This window comes from Pristiophorus japonicus, chromosome 26 (assembly GCF_044704955.1).
Source record: "Pristiophorus japonicus isolate sPriJap1 chromosome 26, sPriJap1.hap1, whole genome shotgun sequence".
Taxonomy (NCBI): domain Eukaryota; kingdom Metazoa; phylum Chordata; class Chondrichthyes; family Pristiophoridae; genus Pristiophorus; species Pristiophorus japonicus.
The window spans coordinates 3232453-3251993 of record NC_092002.1 but is presented as its reverse complement, the minus strand read 5'-3'; the positions used below and the strand labels follow the sequence as shown (position 1 = coordinate 3251993).

The 19541-nt window shown below is 54.8% G+C and overlaps 2 protein-coding genes across 4 annotated transcripts in view; one reads left to right on the top strand and one right to left on the bottom strand.

Moving 5' to 3' along the window:
- LOC139239054 (E3 SUMO-protein ligase ZBED1-like) overlaps positions 1 to 3108 on the bottom strand; it is a 9330-nt gene extending 6222 nt beyond the window's left edge. Inside the window, exons 1-2 of one of the 2 annotated variants that reach the window (XM_070867561.1) lie at positions 3074 to 3108; positions 1603 to 1923 (exon numbers count right to left, since the gene is read on the bottom strand). In XM_070867561.1, the coding sequence (XP_070723662.1) occupies positions 1603 to 1896 (294 nt within the window). In that variant the 5' untranslated portion in view covers positions 1897 to 1923; positions 3074 to 3108. Of the gene's footprint in view, positions 1 to 1602; positions 1933 to 3073 lie in introns of those variants that run through there. The other variant, XM_070867560.1, reaches the window with a different exon arrangement.
- A 112-nt stretch (positions 3109 to 3220) lies between these two features.
- mrps12 (mitochondrial ribosomal protein S12) lies at positions 3221 to 11983 on the top strand. 2 transcript variants are annotated; one of them, XM_070867559.1, is made up of 3 exons: positions 3221 to 3345; positions 7349 to 7442; positions 11490 to 11983. In XM_070867559.1, the coding sequence occupies exons 2-3, from the start codon at positions 7394 to 7396 to the stop codon at positions 11930 to 11932; spliced, it is 492 nt and encodes a 163-aa protein (XP_070723660.1). In that variant the 5' UTR covers positions 3221 to 3345; positions 7349 to 7393; the 3' UTR covers positions 11933 to 11983. The 2 variants fall into 2 exon arrangements, with proteins under 2 accessions (XP_070723660.1, XP_070723659.1); XM_070867558.1 differs by lacking the exon at positions 3221 to 3345 and adding an exon at positions 5484 to 5554.
- The last annotated feature ends 7558 nt before the right edge of the window (positions 11984 to 19541 follow it).

The window sequence follows — 19541 nt, the reverse complement described above, 5'->3', positions numbered from 1 at the left end:
GGGGGAGTGAGAGGGAGGGGGAGTGAGAGGGAGGGGGAGTGAGAGGGAGGGAGGGAGGGGGGTGAGAGGGAGTGAGGGGGGGTGAGAGGGAGGGAGGGGGTTGAGAGGGAGGGAGGTAGGGGGAGTGAGAGGGAGGGGGGTGAGAGGGAGGGAGGGGGGTGAGAGGGAGGGAGGAGGGGTGAGAGCAAGGGGGAGTGAGGGAGAGAGGGAGGGGGGAGAGATTGAGGGAGGGGGCACTTCACCGGCAAAATTCACCCCTTGCCTCCCCCCTCCCCATCCCCAGAATGCAGGGACTCCTGCTGATAGAATTACATCGCGATAGGCCATTCAGCCCATCACCATCTCCTTCTATTCCTTTCTCCCTCATGTCACTATCCGGCTTACTGCTCCTCTCCACGTTCCCTTTGGCACAGCACTCGCCAACTGTGAATGGATTATTCGAATGTGGGGATTATTTATGTGTTGGCCGTGGCACATGGGGCAGCTCCCTTACCCTGGAGTCAGCAGGTCGTGGGTTCGTCCTCACTCCAGGGACTTGAGCACCGCAGTGTGTGGGACCCGTACCCCAGTGAGAGTCAGTGTGTGTGGGACCCATACCCCAGTGAGAGTCAGTGTGTATGGGACCCGTACCCCAGTGAGAGTCAGTGTGTGTGGGACTGTACCCCAGTGAGAGTCAGTGTGTGTGGGACTGTACCCCAGTGAGAGTCAGTGTGTGTGGGACCCGTACCCCAGTGAGAGTCAGTGTGTGTGGGACCCGTACCCCAGTGAGAGTCAGTGTGTGTGGGACCCGTACCCCAGTGATAGTCAGTGTGTGTGGGACCCGTTCCCCAGTGAGAGTCAGTGTGTGTGGGACCCATACCCCAGTGAGAGTCAGTGTGTGGGACCCGTACCCCAGTGAGAGTCAGTGTGTGTGGGACCCATACCCCAGTGAGAGTCAGTGTGTATGGGACCCGTACCCCAGTGAGAGTCAGTGTGTGTGGGACCCATACCCCAGTGAGAGTCAGTGTGTATGGGACCCGTTCCCCAGTGAGAGTCAGTGTGTGTGGGACCCATACCCCAGTGAGAGTCAGTGTGTATGGGACCCGTACCCCAGTGAGAGTCAGTGTGTGTGGGACCCATACCCCAGTGAGAGTCAGTGTGTATGGGACCCGTACCCCAGTGAGAGTCAGTGTGTGTGGGACTGTACCCCAGTGAGAGTCAGTGTGTGTGGGACCCGTACCCCAGTGAGAGTCAGTGTGTGTGGGACCCGTACCCCAGTGAGAGTCAGTGTGTGTGGGACCCGTACCCCAGTGATAGTCAGTGTGTGTGGGACCCGTACCCCAGTGAGAGTCAGTGTGTGTGGGACTGTACCCCAGTGAGAGTCAGTGTGTGTGGGACTGTACCCCAGTGAGAGTCAGTGTGTGTGGGACCCGTACCCCAGTGAGGGTCAGTGTGTGTGGGACTGTACCCCAGTGAGGGTCAGTGTGTGTGGGACTGTACCCCAATGAGGGTCAGTGTGTGTGGGACTGTACCCCAGTGAGGGTCAGTGTGTGTGAGACTGTACCCCAGCCATCACCGCCTCACAATTCTGAAGTTATGTTTAAGTTTGGTACGATGACTCACAGGGCTGTCTATCCCAATGAGCTCTGTGATCTTCGGAGTCCTGTCCTTGGCGCTGGGACAGCCAGGAATGCGCTCCGTGACACTCTCCGCTCCCTGCAGCTTACTGCGCTCAGAGTCCTCGCGGAAGTGGATGTGATGACTGCGCTCCAGGTGCAGCCGGAGGCTGGTGGCACTGCCGGAAAGTGCCAGCTCCTGGCCACAGATGCTGCACACAATCGTTTTATCATCTCTCTTCGTCACATACTTCCACATCTCAGCAACCCAGGCCGTCCCGTTACTCCTGTGGCTCCACATCAGCACCGCTCAGGCTGAGGTGCATCGCTGCAATCAAACAATCTCATTAATCACATCCAGCCCACGTTCCCCAATCCGTCCCTCCCACACTCCCTCCGAACCTCTCACACTCCCTCCATCCCTCCCACCCCCGTCTCACACTCCCTCCATCCCTCCCACACTCCTCCCATCCCCGACTCACACTCCCTCCATCCCTCCCACACTCCCTCCCACACTCCTCCCATCCCCGACTCACACTCCCTCCATCCCTCCCACACTCCCTCCATCCCTCCCACACTCCTCCCATCCCCGTCTCACACTCCCTCCCACCCCGTCTCACACTCCCTCCATCCCTCCCACACTCCCTCCATCCCTCCCACACTCCTCCCATCCCCGTCCAACACTCCCTCCCACCCCGTCTCACACTCCCTCCATCCCTCCGTCTCACACTCCCTCCATCCCTCCGTCTCACACTCCCTCCATCCCTCCCACACTCTCTCCATCCCTCCCACACTCTCTCCATCCTTCCCACACTCCCTCCATCCCTCCCACACTCCCTCCATCCCTCCCACACTCCCTCCATCCCTCCCACACTCCCTCCATCCCTCCAACTCTCTCCATCCCTCCCACACTCTCTCCATCCCTCCCACTCCATCCATCCCTCCATCACTCCCTCCATCCCTCCCACACTCTCTCCATCCCTCCCACACTCCTCCCATCCCCGTCTCACACTCCCTCCATCCATCCCACACTCTCTCCATCCCTTCCACACTCTCTCCATCCCTTCCACTCCCTCCTTCCATCCCTCCCACTCTCTCCATCCCTCCCACACTCTCTCCATCCCTCCCACACTTCCCTCCATCCCTCCCGCACTCTCTCCATCCCTCCCACACTCTCTCCATCCCTCCCACACTTCCCTCCATCCCTCCCACACTCTCTCCATCCCTTCCACTCCCTCCTTCCATCCATCCCACTCTCTCCATCCCTCCCACACTTCCCTCCATCCCTCCCACACTTCCCTCCATCCCTCCCACACTCTCTCCATCCCTCCCACACTCCTCCCATCCCCGTCTCACACTCCCTCCATCCCTCCCACACTCTCTCCATCCATCCCACTCCCTCCATCCATCCCACTCCCTCCATACCTCTCTCACTCCCTCCATCCCTCCTACACTCCCTTCATCCCCCTCCCACACACCTCCCATCCCTCACTCTGACATTCTCTCCATCCTCACATTGCATTCCATTTCCGGTTGCCAGGGAAACGAACCGGAAGTGTTATTGGTGCCCCGGAAGCGGCATTGAGGAGAACCCGGAAGTGAGCCCTAGACTCAGAGGGTGGCTGAGTTACAACCTGTTTCTGTTTTGATGGGAGTCTGGGATTTGGCTGGAGGAAGGGAGCAAACTCTGAGCCTGGGCCTGGAAATAACATTTATAACTGAGAGAGAGTTCCTCTGGTCACAATCTGAGGTGTGGCTCCGGGGGCTGACACTCCAGTGCAGTACTGAGGGAGCGCCGCACTGTCGGAGGGGCAGTACTGAGGGAGTGCCGCACTGTCGGAGGGGCAGTACTGACGGAGTGCCGCACTGTCGGAGGGGCAGTACTGAGGGAGCGCCGCACTGTCGGAGGGGCAGTACTGAGGGAGCCCCGCACTGTCGGAGGGGCAGTGCTGAGGGAGCGCCGCACTGTCGGAGGGGCAGTACTGAGGGAGCGCCGCACTGTCGGAGGGGCAGTACTGAGGGAGCCCCGCACTGTCGGAGGGGCAGTGCTGAGGGAGCGCCGCACTGTCGGAGGGGCAGTACTGAGGGAGAGCCGCACTGTCGGAGGGGCAGTACTGAGGGAGCGCCGCACTGTTGGAGGGGCAGTACTGAGGGAGCGCCGCACTGTCGGAGGGGCAGTACTGAGGGAGCGCCGCACTGCCGGAGGTGCAGTACTGAGGGAGCGCCGCACTGTCGGAGGGGCAGTACTGAGGGAGTGCCGCACTGCCGGAGGGGCAGTACTGAGGGAGCGCCGCACTGTCGGAGGGGCAGTACTGAGGGAGTGCCGCACTGTCGGAGGGGCAGTACTGAGGGAGTGTCGCACTGTCGGAGGGGCAGTACTGAGGGAGCGCTGCACTGTTGGAGGGGCAGTACTGAGGGAGAGCCGCACTGCCGGAGGTGCAGTACTGAGGGAGCGCTGCACTGTCGGAGGGGCAGTACTGAGGGAGCGCCGCACTGTCGGAGGGGCAGTACTGAGGGAGTGCCGCACTGTCGGAGGGGCAGTACTGAGGGAGTGCCGCACTGTCGGAGGGGCAGTACTGAGGGAGTGCCGCACTGTCGGAGGGGCAGTACTGAGGGAGTGCCGCACTGTCGGAGGGGCAGTGCTGAGGGAGTGCCGCACTGTCGGAGGGGCAGTACTGAGGGAGCGCCGCACTGTCGGAGGTACCATCTTTGATATGAGACGTTAAACCGAGGCCCTGTCTGCTCTCTCAGGTGGATGTAAAAGATTCCATGGCACTATTTTGAAGAAGAGCAGGGGAGTTCTCCCCGGTGTCCTGGGGCCAATATTTATCCCTCAATCAACATCACTAAAACAGATTATCTGGATCATTATCACATTTCTGTGTGTGGGAGCTTGCTGTGCGCAAAGTGGCTGCCGTGTTTCCCACATTACAACAATGACTGCACTTCATTGGCTGTAAAGCGCATTGAGGCGTGTGGTGGTGGTGGTGAAAGGCGCTATAGAAATGCAAGTCTTTCTTTAAATGCTAACGTTGGTGCGTCTGTCCTCCCAGGGGATTTGTAGGATCTTGCGGAGACATCGTTGGTGGTATTTCTCCAGCGATTTGAGGTGTCTGCTGTACCTGGTCCACGTCTCTGAGCCACACAGGAGGGCGGGTATCACTACAGCCCTGTCGACCATGAGCTTGGTGGCAGTTTTGAGGGCCTGGCCTTCGCGCACTCTCTTCCTCAGGCGGCCAAACATTAGCGTCCTCATCCAGGCCAACATCCCGCAGCCTCGAAGCACTGACCACACTCGACCAGCTCCGCTGACCATTGTCCCCCCCCCCCAGACACGAGACTCCCCAAAGCAAGCGCTCGACTCGGAACTCCTTCACGGCAAGCGAGCCAAAGGGTGGGGCAGAGGAAACGTGACAAGGGACCACCCTCAAAGCCTCCCTGATAAAGTGCGACATCCCCCACCCACACCTGGGAGTCCCTGGCCAAAGACCAGTCCGCCCTAAGTGGAGGAAGTGCATCCGGGAGGGCGCTGAGCACCTCGAGTCTCGTCGCCGAGAGCGGAAGGAGCGTGCGGCAAACCAGTCCCACCCTCCCCTTCCCTCAACCACTGTCTGTCCCACCTGTGACAGGGACTGTGGCCCCCGGATTGGGCTGTTCGGCCACCTGAGGACTCACTGTTGGAGCGGGGGCAAGTCTGCCTCGACCCCGAGGGGCTGCCTCTGATGATGATGGGTTTTTTTTTTCAGGGGCCCTCAAGTTCAGGAGAAATGGTCAAATATCAATAACCCAGAGCAGCTGTGGGCGGGGCCCCCTGGGCCGGGGGCGGGGCTATTCCCAGGTGGGCGGGGCCCCGGGCTCAGTGCCCGGATGTTTGAGGCCCCGCCCCCCCCCCCCCCCCGCCCGCCAGTGCAGCGCGGCCTAGCTCCGCCTGGAGCCTGAGTTTAGTGGCGGCCCCGCGGGTGAGTTTACCCCGAATAAAGGTCCCCGGACTGGGCCTCAGCCTGGAGTCGCCCCCCGCCCCCCCCCCCGCGCGCCTGTAGTGATAGCGGCACCGGGCGCAATACCGGCCTGTTGGCGCCTCAGTACCCTGGGTTGTGGGGGGAGGGGACTTGTTGCCCTCAGTACCCTGGGTTGTGGGGGGAGGGGACTTGTTGCCCTCAGTACCCTGGGTTGTGGGGGGAGGGGACTTGTTGCCCTCAGTACCCTGGGTTTCGGGGGGGGAGGGGACTTGTTGGACTCAGTACCCTGGGTTGGGGGGGGAGATTGTTGGCCTCAGTACCCTGGGTTGGGGGGGGGGGCTTGTTGGCCTCAGTACCCTGGGTTTCGGGGGGGGGGCTTGTTGGCCTCAGTACCCTGGGTTGGGGGGGGGATGGGGCTTGTTGGACTCAGTACCCTGGGTTGGGGGGTGGGACTTGTTGGCCTCAGTACCCTGGGTTGGGGGGGGGGAGGGGGGCTTGTTGGACTCAGTACCCTGGGTTGGGTTGGGGGGGGGGGAGGGGGCTTGTTGGCTTCAGTACCCTGGGTTGTGGGGGGGAGGGGGCTTGTTGGACTCAGTACCCTGGGTTGTGGGGGGGAGGGGGCTTGTTGGACTCAGTACCCTGGGTTGGGGGGGAGGGGGGCTTGTTGGCCTCAGTACCCTGGGTTTCGGGGGGGGGGAAGCTTGTTGGCCTCAGTACCCTGGGGGGGGGGGGGGAGGGGAATTGTTGGTTGGAGTCCGTGGGCCAATTATTTCCCGGCCACCCGTGCTGGAGAGAATCCGGCCGGGCCACGATGCTCCCCATGGTCAAATATCAAGCCCACCCTCGATGTCCTGCGTGGACACTGCTCAGAGCCCAGGGGCACTGGCCGGCGACCCTGCAAGCTGTACCCACACCGTCTGCGGGAGAGGAGGAGGAATATTTCCCAGAACAAACCCCGCCATCTCGTACCTTAGATTGTGCCGAGGTGGTTCCCCGACTTCCTCACTTCCATATAAGATCAAAGGTTTCCCAAACATGGGGTCAGGCCGGAATACGAGTTAAAATTGTCACCACCTTCAACACTCACTCCCTCCACCACCGGCGCCCCCTGGCTGCAGTGTGTACCGTCTACAAGATGCACTGCAGCAACTCGCCAAGGCTTCTTCGGCAGCACCTCCCAAACCCGCGACCTCTACCCCCTAGAAGGACAAGGGCAGCAGGCGCATGGGAACACCACCCCCTCCACGTTCCCCTCCCAGTCACACACCATCCCGACTTGGAAATATATCGGCCGTTCCTCCATCGTCGCTGGGTCACAATCCTGGAACTCCCTCCCTAACAGCACTGTGGGAGCACCTTCACCACACGGACTGCAGCGGTTCAAGAAGGGGGCTCACCACCACCTTCTCAAGGGGCAATTAGGGATGGGCAATAAATGCCGGCCTTGCCAGCGATGCCCACATCCCAAAAATTAATTCAAAGTTAATTGTCAGAGTAGGACAAGTTATTAAATCTGCTCTCTCCGCCTTTTCAGGCAGCGCATTACGGATCACAACTTGCTGCGTTTAAAAAAAAATTCTCCTTATCTCCCCTCTGGCTCTTCTGCCAATAATTTAAAATCTGTTTCCTCTGGTTACCAACCCCCTGCCAGTGGAACCAGTTTCTCCCCATCGACGCTATCACAACCCTTCATAATTTTGAACACCTGTATTAAATCTCCCCTCCGCTCTACGGAGAACAATCCCAGCACGTCACTGGAGTCCCTCATCCCAATCGTTTCCTTTCCTTGTGCAGGACTGAGAGCCGTGTTGCTGCCTTGGTGTGGGCTCACCTGACAAGATGTTCTCCGCCGGTGTGATCAGGACCTGGATGTCGTCCTTGACTTTGGGTGAGGAGTTTTATTCGAGTCAGGTTTTCTTCTTGTTTAATTGGCCTTGGGTTGTGGACAGTGCTTCTGCCCCGTCTCCTGACCACTATCCAGCGCTTGGGTATCGGGCAAGGACAGGATCGAACTGGGATGTCATGGTCAAATAGCTTGTTGAATACAGCGCTGGTGCTAGGGTCTTCAGGAGTAGAGGACAAAATAATACTGGGGGGGGCGGCGGCAGAGAAATCATTTTTCTCTCACAGAGAGTGTTTCCACTTGTGGGGAAGAGCGTAACTAGAGGCCATTAATATAAGATCGTCATCCAGAAATCCAATGGGGAATTCAGGAGAAACTTCTTTACCCAGAGAGCGGTGAGAATGTGGAACTCGCTGCCACAGGGAGGGGTTGAGGCGAATAGTATCGATGCATTTAAGGGGAGGCTGGATAAACACATGAGGGAGAAGGGAATAGAGGGTTATGCTGATAGAGTTCGATGAGGAAAGACGGGAGGAGGCTCGAGTGGAGCACAAACGCCGGCATGGACTGGTTGGGCCCAATGGTCTGTTTCTGTGCCGTATATCCCGTGTAATCCCATGAAAGTTTATGATGGATGGGTTGTTTTAAGAAGTTAAGCGTTCAGTACAGGTTGGTCTACTTCATATACCCGCTCCCTGCCTCTACCCACTCTCTCCACCCTCCCGGGGAACAAAATGCCCCTCAACCTGACCCTCTCCTCAGGCCCCTGGCCCAGCCTGAAATAAAAACAGATTGCTGGAAATCTCAGCGGGTCAGGCAGCGTCTGTGGAGAGAGAAACAGAGTTAATGTTTCGGGTCAATGACTCTTCGTCAGAACTGGAAAAGTTGGAGATGTAACAGATTGTTGAGGAAGTGCGGGGGAGGGGGCAGTGAAAGGGGGAGGGGAGGGTGAAGAACAAAAGGGAAGGTGTGTGATAGGGTGGGACAGGAGAGATTAGGGAGACAAAAGGGATGATGGGCCGAATTGAGCCCGACTGTCCAGTGCTAGATCGGGCCAGACGACCTCAAAGCAGCTCTGCCCCTCCCGAGTCCAATCCTCTCATTTATTCCAGCACATGGACGACCCTCTGCTCTGGGGCAGAATTAGGAATTAGGAGCAGGAGTTGGCCATTCGGCCCCTCGAACCTGCTCCGCCATTCAATGAGATCACGGCTGATCTTCGACCTCAACTCCACTTTCCCGCCCGATCCCCATATCCCTCAATTCCCTTAATATCCAAAAATCCATCGATCTCAGCCTTGAATATACTCAACGACTGAGCCTCCACAGCCCTCTGGGGCAGAGAATTCCAAAGATTCACCTCCCTCTGAGTGAAGAAGTTTCTCCTCATCTCAGTCCTAAATGGCCGACCCCTTATCCTGAGACTGTGACCCCTGGTTCTAGACTCCCCAGCCCGGGGGAAACATCCTCCTTGCATCTACCAGTGTTTTATAATGCTGCACATCAGCCTCCTCCTCCCCATACTTCATCTCGCCCTAGTCTGAATTCGTATATGCAAAGTTCTCGCTCTCTCTCTCTCGCCAAGACAGTCCCCCTCCAACAGTTATTGAGAGTTCCACCTGGTGAGGATTAAAGGAGTGTCTGGGACAAGAAGGAACCTGAGAAGCTTTAGTGATGGAGGCTGTGTGGAGATTCACTCCTGATTAAGAGAGGTCGAGAATGTAAATAGATGATTATCTCTCCTGTAAGCATGAATTGCATGTATCAACGTGACCAACAATTAGAACAAAATCACAACTTGTTTGTTTTCCCTTTCTATGTACGAGCTCAGACTCGGGCGAGAACAAGTATGGGAAAGAGAAGGCGGATTATAAAACACTGGTTCAGCCACAACTGGAGTATTGTGTCGAATTCTGGGCACTTTAGGAAGGATGTGGAGGGAGCAGAACAGATTTTCGAGAATGGTTCCAGAGATGAGGGACTTCAGTGACGGGGAGAGACTGGAGAAGCTGGGGTTGTTCTCCTTGGAGCAGAGAAGGTTGAGAGGAGATTTGATCGAGGTGTTCAAAATCATGAGGGGCCCGGACAGAGTAGATCGAGAGAGAAACTGTTCCCATTGGTGGAAGGGTCGGGAACCAGGGAACACAGATTTAAGGCGATTGGCAGAAGAACCAAAGGCGACATGAGGGAAAACGTGTTTACGCAGCGAGTGGTTAGGATCTGGAATGCGCTGCCTGAGAGGCTGGTGGAGGCAGACTCAATCGTGGCTTTCAAAAGGGAGTTGGATAAATACCCGAAGGAAAAATATTTGCCGGACTACGGGGAAAGGGCGGGGGAGTGGGACTGGCTGAGGTGCTCCTGCAGAGAGCCGGCACGGGCTCGACGGGCTGAATGAACATATAAGAACATAATAATTAGGAACAGGAGTAGGCTATCTAGCCCCTCGAGCCTGCTCCGCCATTCAATAAGATCATGGCTGATCTGGCCGTGGACTCAGCTCCACTTACCCGCCCTCTCCCCATAACCCTTAATTCCCTTATTGGTTAAAAATCTATCTATCTGTGACTTGAAAACATTCAATGAGCTAGCCTCAACTGCTTCCTTGGGCAGAGAATTCCAGATTCACAACCCTCTGGGAGAAGAAATTCCTTCTCAACTCGGTTTTAAATTGGCTTCTCCGTATTTTGAGGCTGTGCCCCCTAGTTCTAGTCTCCCCCACCAGTGGAAACAACCTCTCTGCCTCTATCTTGTCTATCCCTTTCATGATTTTAAATGTTTCTATAAGATCACCTCTCATCCTTCTGAACTCCAACGAGTAAAGACCCAGTCTACTCAATCTATCACCATAAGGTAATCCCCTCATCTCCGTAATCAGCCTAGTGAATCGTCTCTGTACCCCCTCCAAAGCCAGTATATCGTTCTTTAAGGTGACCAAAACTGCACGCAGTACTCCAGGTGTGGCCTCACCAATACCCTATACAGTTGCAGCAGGACCTCCCTGCTTTTGTACTCCATCCCTCTCGCAATGAAGGCCAACATTCTATTCGCCTTCCTGATTACCTGCTGCACCTGCAAACTAACTTTTTGGGATTCATGCACAAGGACCCCCAGGTCCCTCTGCACCGCAGCATGTTGTAATTTCTCCCCATTCAAATAATATTCCCTTTTACTGTTTTTTTTTCCAAGGTGGATGAAAAAAAATGGCCTCCTCCCGTGCTGTAACCGTTCTCTGATTCTATAAACATCGGCGTAGACCTGCTGGGCCAAACAGCCTGTTGCTATGCTGTGGCTCAGTGGGCAGCACTCTCGCCTCTGAGTCAGAAGCGTGTGGTTCAAGTTCCACTCCAGGGCCTTGAGCACAAAAAAATCAAGGCAGACATTCCAGTGCAGTACTGAGGGAGTGCCGCACTGCCGGAGGGGCAGTACTGAGGGAGCGCCGCACTGTCGGAGGGGCAGTACTGAGGGAGTGCCGCACTGCCGGAGGGGCAGTACTGAGGGAGTGCCGCACTGTTGGAGGGGCAGTACTGAGGGAGCGGCACACTGTCGGAGGGGCAGTACTGAGGGAGTGCCGCACTGCCGGAGGGGCAGTACTGAGGGAGCGCCGCACTGTTGGAGGGGTAGTACTGAGGGAGTGCCGCACTGTTGGAAGGGCAGTACTGAGGGAGCGCTGCACTGCCGGAGATGCCGTCTTTCGGGTGAGACGTTAAACCGAGGCCCCGCCTGCGCTCTGAGGCAGACGTAAAAGATCCCATGGCGCTATTTTGAAGAAGAGCAGGGGAGTTCTCCCCGGTGTCCTCCCCGGTGTCCTGGGGCCAATATTTATCCCTCAATCAACATCACTAAAACAGATTATCTGGTCATTATCACATTGCTGTGTGTGGGAGCTTGCTGTGCGCAAATTGGCTGCCGCGTTTCCCACATTACAACAGTGACCACACTCCAAAATGTATTTCATTGGCTGTAAAGTGCTTTGTGATGTCTTGTGGTCACGAAAGGCGCTATATAAATGCAAGTCTTTGGTTTCTTAATATTCCGCAAGAGGAATATTGCTTGTCTTAAAGTGGCCATTACCATTTCTGTGTTTCCCTCTAGGAGCAGCGAGACTGACCGGGACCGCGGCAGCTTCCCTCCTCCCGCGAGCTTTCCTGCCAGGAGCAGCGGTTCCTCCTCCTCTTCCTGCCTGCCGGCAGAGCAGCCGAGCCATGGCCACCCTGCACCAGATGCACAAGCAGGGCAAGGCCAAGCGCCAGCCGACCAAGCTGGGCCCCACCTGCGGCCGGCCGCAGCTCAAGGGGGTGGTGCTGAAGACCATGGTGCGCAAACCGAAGAAGCCCAACTCGGCCAACCGCAAGTGTGCCCGGGTGAGACTGAGTGACGGTCGGGAGGCCATCTGCTTCATCCCGGGCGAGGGCCACAACCTACAGGAACACAACATCGTGCTGGTGGAGGGCGGGAGGACCCAGGACCTGCCAGGGGTCAAGCTCAAGGTCGTGCGCGGGAAGTACGACTGTGCACACGTGCAGAAGAAAAAGTAAAAACCGTCGCGTTATTAAAACCTGGGACTATTAAACGGCGTGGCACCCCCACACTCGGCTGGGCTGATTTTCTGCAACGCTTTCCTGCTCCGCACTCACCCAGACAGACCACCCCCCCCCCCCCCGGCGCAGTTAGTCTCAGCACCACTGGTCGAGAGGGGGCGGCGGCTACAGGCCAAGGTCCCTGCTCCCCGATCGCTGCCCTGTCGCCCCTCGCTGAGGATCGCGTTCGAGGTGACGGCCTCCACAGCGGCATATCCGCTGCCAGGCCCGGGGGCGCAGAATCCCGCCGTCAGCTCGGAGCAAGAGGCAGGGAAATCCCGGGAAAACGCAACGGTCCGTTTTACACTCCCTCCTCCGCACCGCGGAGATTCACCACGCTGAGGGGAGCGGGGAGGTCTGTCAGCTAAGGGACACAAACCTGTTAAAGACTTCCAGAGAAACAACGGGGGCAAAATGGTACACTCGGTGTAACAGTGAGAGTGTGAAGACACCCAGCAGTACAATTATACATTCTGTCCTTCCAATAGTAGGCTTTCACTGTATAACACTGGGTACAGGTCTGTTACTGTATAACACTGGGTACAGTACTGGTGGGTACAGGTCTGTCACTGTATAACACTGGGGTACAGTACTGGTGGGTACAGGTCTCTCACTGTATAACACTGGGGTACAGTACTGGTGGGTACAGGTCTGTCACTGTATAACACTGGGGTACAGTACTGGTGGGTACAGGTCTCTCACTGTATAACACTGGGTACAGTACTGGTGGGTACAGGTCTGTCACTGTATAACACTGGGGTACAGTACTGGTGGGTACAGATCTGTCACTATAACACTGGGGTACAGTACTGGTGAGTACAGGTCTGTCACTATATCACTGGGGTACAGGTCTGCCACTATTACAACTGGGGTACAGTACTGGTGGGTACAGGTCTGTCACGGTATAACACTGGGGTACAGTACTGGTGGGTACAGGTTTGTCACGGTATAATACTGGGGTACAGGTCTGCCACTATTACAACTGGGGTACAGTACTGGTGGGTACAGGTCTGTCCCTGTATAACACTGGGGTACAATACTGGTGGGTACAGGTCTGCCACTATTACAACTGGGGTACAGTACTGGTGGGTACAGGTCTGTCACTGAATAACACTGGGGTACAGTACTGGTGGGTACAGGTCTGTCACTGAATAACACTGGGGTACAGTACTGGTGGGTACAGGTCTGTCACTGTATAACACTGGGGTACAGTACTGGTGGGTACAGGTCTGTCACTGTATAACACTGGGATACAGTACTGGTGGGTACAGGTCTGTCACTGTATAACACTGGGGTACAATACTGGTGGGTACAGGTCTGTCACTGTATAACACTGGGGTACAGTACTGGTGGGTACAGGTCTGTCACTGTATAACACTGGGGTACAGTACTGGTTGGTGCAGGTCTGTCACTGAATAACACTGGGGTACAGTACTGGTGGGTACAGGTCTGTCCCTGTATAACACTGGTGTACAATACTGGTGGGTACAGGTCTGTCACTGTATAACACTGGGGTACAGTACTGGTGGGTACAGGTCTGTCACTGTATAACACTGGGGTACAATACTGGCGGGTACAGGTCTGTCACTGTATAACACTGGGGTACGGGTCTGTCACTATAACACTGCGGTACAGTACTGGTGGGTATAGGTCCGTCACTGTGTAACACTGGTGTACAGTACTGGTGGATACAGGTCGGTCACTGTATAACTGGGGTACAGTACTGGTGGGTACAGGTCTGTCACTGTATAACACTGGGGTACAGTACTGGTGGATACAGGTCTGTCACTGTATAACACTGGGGTACAGGTTTGTCACTGTATAACACTGGGGTACAGTACTGATGGGTACAGGTCTATCACTGTATAACACTGGGGTACAGTACTGGTGGGTACAGGTCTGTCACTGTATAACACTGGGGTACAGTACTGGTGGGTACAGGTTTGTCACTGTATAACACAGGTACAGTACTGGTGGGTACAGGTCTGTCACTGTATAACACTGGGGTACTGTACTGGTGGGTACAGGTCTGTCACTGTATAACAATGGGGTACAGTACCGGTGGGTACAGGTCTGTCACTGTATAACACTGAGGTACAGTACCGGTGGGTACAGGTCTGTCACTGTATAACACTGAGGTACAGTACTGGTGGGTACAGGTCTGTCACTATAACACTGGGGTACAGTACTGGTGTGTACAGGTCTGTCACTGTATAACACTGGGGTACAGTACTGGTGGGTACAGGTCTGTCACTGTATAACACTGGGGTACAGTACTGATGGGTACAGGTCTATCACTGTATAACACTGGGGTACAGTACTGGTGGGTACAGGTCTGTCACTGTATAACACTGGGGTACAGTACTGGTGGGTACAGGTCTGTCACTGTATAACACTGGGGTACAGTACTGGTTGGTGCAGGTCTGTCACTGAATAACACTGGGGTACAGTACTGGTGGGTACAGGTCTGTCCCTGTATAACACTGGGGTACAATACTGGTGGGTACAGGTCTGTCACTGTATAACACTGGGGTACAGTACTGGTGGGTACAGGTCTGTCACTGTATAACACTGGGGTACAGTACTGGTTGGTGCAGGTCTGTCACTGAATAACACTGGGGTAGAGTACTGGTGGGTACAGGTCTGTCCCTGTATAACACTGGTGTACAATACTGGTGGGTACAGGTCTGTCACTGTATAACACTGGGGTACAGTACTGGTGGGTACAGGTCTGTCACTGTATAACACTGGGGTACAATACTGGCGGGTACAGGTCTGTCACTGTATAACACTGGGGTACGGGTCTGTCACTATAACACTGCGGTACAGTACTGGTGGGTATAGGTCTGTCACTGTGTAACACTGGTGTACAGTACTGGTGGATACAGGTCGGTCACTGTATAACTGGGGTACAGTACTGGTGGGTACAGGTCTGTCACTGTATAACACTGGGGTACAGTACTGGTGGATACAGGTCTGTCACTGTATAACACTGGAGTACAGTACTGGTGGGTACAGGTTTGTCACTGCATAACACTGGGGTACAGTACTGATGGGTACAGGTCTATCACTGTATAACACTGGGGTACAGTACTGGTGGGTACAGGTCTGTCACTGTATAACACTGGGGTACAGTACTGGTGGGTACAGGTTTGTCACTGTATAACACAGGTACAGTACTGGTGGGTACAGGTCTGTCACTGTATAACACTGGGGTACTGTACTGGTGGGTACAGGTCTGTCACTGTATAACACTGGGGTACAGTACCGGTGGGTACAGGTCTGTCACTGTATAACACTGAGGTACAGTACCGGTGGGTACAGGTCTGTCACTGTATAACACTGAGGTACAGTACTGGTGGGTACAGGTCTGTCACTATAACACTGGGGTACAGTACTGATGGGTACAGGTCTATCACTGTATAACACTGGGGTACAGTACTGGTGGGTACAGGTCTGTCACTGTATAACACTGGGGTACTGTACTGGTGGATACAGGTCTGTCACTGTATAACTCTGGGGTACAGTACTGGTGAGTACAGGTCTGTCACTATAATACTGAGGTACAGTACTGGTGGGTACAGGTCTGTCACTGTATAACACTGGGGTACAGTACCGGTGGGTACAGGTCTGTCACTATAACACTGGGGTACAGTACTGGTGGGTACAGGTCTGTCACTGTATAACACTGGGGTACAGTACTGGTGGGTACAGGTCTGTCACTGTATAACACTGGGGTACAGTACTGGTGGGTACAGGTCTGTCACTGTATAACACTGGGGTACAGTACTGGTGGGTACAGGTCTGTCACTGTATAACACTGGGGTACAGTACTGGTGGGTACAGGTCTGTCACTGTATAACACTGGGGTACAGTACTGGTGGGTACAGGTCTGTCACTATAACACTGGGGTACAGTACTGGTGGGTACAGGTCTGTCACTGTATAACACTGGGGTACAGTACCGGTGGGTACAGGTCTGTCACTATAACACTGGGGTACAGTACTGGTGGGTACAGGTCTGTCACTGTATAACACTGGGGTACAGTACTGGTGGGTACAGGTCTGTCACTGTATAACACTGGGGTACAGTACTGGTGGGTACAGGTCTGTCACTGTATAACACTGGGGTACAGTACTGGTGGGTACAGGTCCGTCACTGTATAACACTGGGGTACAGTACTGGTGGGTACAGGTCTGTCACTGTATAACACTGGGGTACAGTACTGGTGGGTACAGGTCTGTCACTATAACACTGGGGTACAGTACTGGTGGGTACAGGTCTGTCACTGTATAACACTAGGGTACAGTACTGGTGGGTACAGGTCTGTCACTGTATAACACTGGGGTACAATACTGGTGGGTACAGGTCTGTCACTGTATAACACTGGGGTACAGTACTGGTGGGTACAGGTCTGTCACTGTATAACACTAGGGTACAGTACTGGTGGGTACAGGTCTGTCACTGTATAACACTAGGGTACAGTACTGGTGGGTACAGGTCTGTCACTGTATAACACTGGGGTACAGTACTGGTGGGTACAGGTCTGTCACTGTATAACACTAGGGTACAGTACTGGTGGGTACAGGTCTGTCACTGTATAACACTAGGGTACAGTACTGGTGGGTACAGGTCTGTTACTGTATAACACTGGGGTACAGTACTGGTGGGTACAGGTCTGTCACTGTATAACACTAGGGTACAGTACTGGTGGGTACAGGTCTGTCACTGTATAACACTGGGATACAGTACCGGTGGGTGCAGGTCTGTCACTGTATAACACTGGGGTACAATACTGGTGGGTACAGGTCTGTCACTGTATAACACTGGGGTACAGTACTGGTGGGTACAGGTCTGTCACTGTATAACACTGGGGTACAGTACTGGTGGGTACAGGTCTGTCACTGTATAACACTGGGGTACAGTACTGGTGGGTACAGGTCTGTCACTGTATAACACTGGGGTACAGTACTGGTGGGTACAGGTCTGTCACTGTATAACACTGGGGTACAGTACTGGTGGGTACAGGTCTCACTGTATAACACTGGGGTACAATACTGGTGGGTACAGGTCTGTCACTGTATAACACTGGGGTACAGTACTGGTGGGTACAGGTCTCACTGTATAACACTGGGGTACAATACTGGTGGGTACAGGTCTGTCACTGTATAACACTAGGGTACAGTACTGGTGGGTACAGGTCTGTCACTGTATAACACTGGGGTACAGTACTGGTGGGTACAGGTCTGTCACTGTATAACACTAGGGTACAGTACTGGTGGGTACAGGTCTGTCACTGTATAACACTAGGGTACAGTACTGGTGGGTACAGGTCTGTTACTGTATAACACTGGGGTACAGTACTGGTGGGTACAGGTCTGTCACTGTATAACACTAGGGTACAGTACTGGTGGGTACAGGTCTGTCACTGTATAACACTGGGATACAGTACCGGTGGGTGCAGGTCTGTCACTGTATAACACTGGGGTACAATACTGGTGGGTACAGGTCTGTCACTGTACAACACTGGGGTGCAGTACTGGTGGGTACAGGTCTCACTGTATAACACTGGGGTACAATACTGGTGGGTACAGGTCTGTCACTGTATAACACTGGGGTACAGTACTGGTGGGTACAGGTCTGTCACTGTACAACACTGGGGTGCAGTACTGGTGGGTACAGGTCTGTCACTGTATAACACTGGGGTACAGTACTGGTGGGTACAGGTCTCACTGTATAACACTGGGGTACAGTACTGGTGGGTACAGGTCTGTCACTGTATAACACGGGGGTACCAGTCTCTCAATGAAATCTCAAACCGAAGCCCAATCTGCCTGTTCAGGGGGACTGCAGGGATTCCACGATTAAAGAGTGCGGAGTTCCCCCAGTGCCATGGCCAGCGCTCCTTCCCCCAGCAACATCAAAAATAGGCTGAAATATACAAAGAATTTAGAGAGAGCCATTTTAATCAGAAGAGAGACTGCTCGACCTTCCCAGTCCCACATATTCCAACCGCTGATATACGAGAGACCCGTGCTCCCCGGCCGATCCCTGGACACAGGTTGTGAGAGGAATCACATCACCATCGTCACAAAATAACTCCCCTTCCCCACAGAAACAGGAAAGCTCCTAGCTGTTCCAAGTTGCTTTTATTCCAGCTCTCCCCTCCTTTCTACCCTAGAGGTGATCCAAAACTTGGCTGCCCCGTGTCCTAACTCGCACCGAGTCCCGCTCACCCATCACCCCCTGTGCTCGCTGCCCCGTGTCCTAACTCGCACCGAGTCCCGCTCACCCATCACCCCCTGTGCTCGCTGCCCCGTGTCCTAACTCGCACCGAGTCCCGCTCACCCATCACCCCCTGTGCTCACTGCCCCGTGTCCTACTCACCCATCACCCCCTGTGCTCACTGCCCCGTGTCCTAACTCGCACCGAGTCCCGCTCACCCATCACCCCCTGTGCTCGCTGACCTACATTGGCTCCTGGTTAAGCAATGTCTCAATTTCAAAATTCTCATCCTCCGTGGCCATCGCCCCTCCCTATCTCTGTAATCTCCAGCCCCACATCCCCCCCCGCCCCGAGATCTCTGCGCTCCTCTAATTCTGCCCTCCTGAGCATCCCTGATTATAATCGCTCCACCATCGGTGGCCGTGCCTTCTGTTGCCTGGGCCCCAAGCTCTGGAACTCCCTCCCTAAACCTCTCTCTCTCTCCTCCTTCAAGATGCTCCTTAAAACCGACCTCTTTGACCAATCTGTTTGTCACCTACCCTAATTTTTACTTTCGTGGCTCGCTGTCACATTTTTTTAATCTCATAATACTCCTGCAAAGCGCCTTAGGATGTTTCACTCGGTTAAATGCGCTATATAAATAAAGGTTGTTGAAGGCTCTGGCCTTTCACGGGGAGTCTGGAAACCCACCAATACCCACACACGTGGCCAGCTACAGCCTGGACCGTGATCGCTCGGAGACTGAGGAGAACATCACAGTCGCTCCCCAAGCCCCTCCGTACTCCACTTCCCCACGTTCCAGCAAATGGGGGACAGGAAAGTTAAATGAATGGTTCGCCCCTCCCTAGCCCAGGGCAAGTGAAGCATCTCCACCTTGGTAATGCCTGAGATCAGCTCTGTCATCCGAGACGGGGTGGGGCTGAGGCCTCGATTGCTGGGATGGCTCCAGCCTGGGTGTTTCCCACCGAGCCACTCCCTGGGAGAGCCAGTTCTTTCGTTGCTAATTACAATTATTTGAACATTCTCTTTAAACAGACAGAAATAAACGTTTTGAGCTGATTCATCTGTCTGAGGGGCCTCCCCTTTCTACTCTCAAGAGGCAGTGCTCTGCAATGACAAACAGCCCAGTTCACAAGTTCTTGCAACAAACTGGCCTCAAGTTTTTTTTTTAAAAGCCAGCTGATCGCAGTCAGGGCCGCGGTGGGGGCCACAGCCAGTCTCAGAATCAGAGAAAGTTACAGCACGGAAGGAGGCCATTCGGCCCATCGTGTCCCCCCCCCCGGCCGACCAAGAGCTATCCAGCTCTGGGTCCGTAGCCCTGTAGGTTACAGCACTTCAGGTG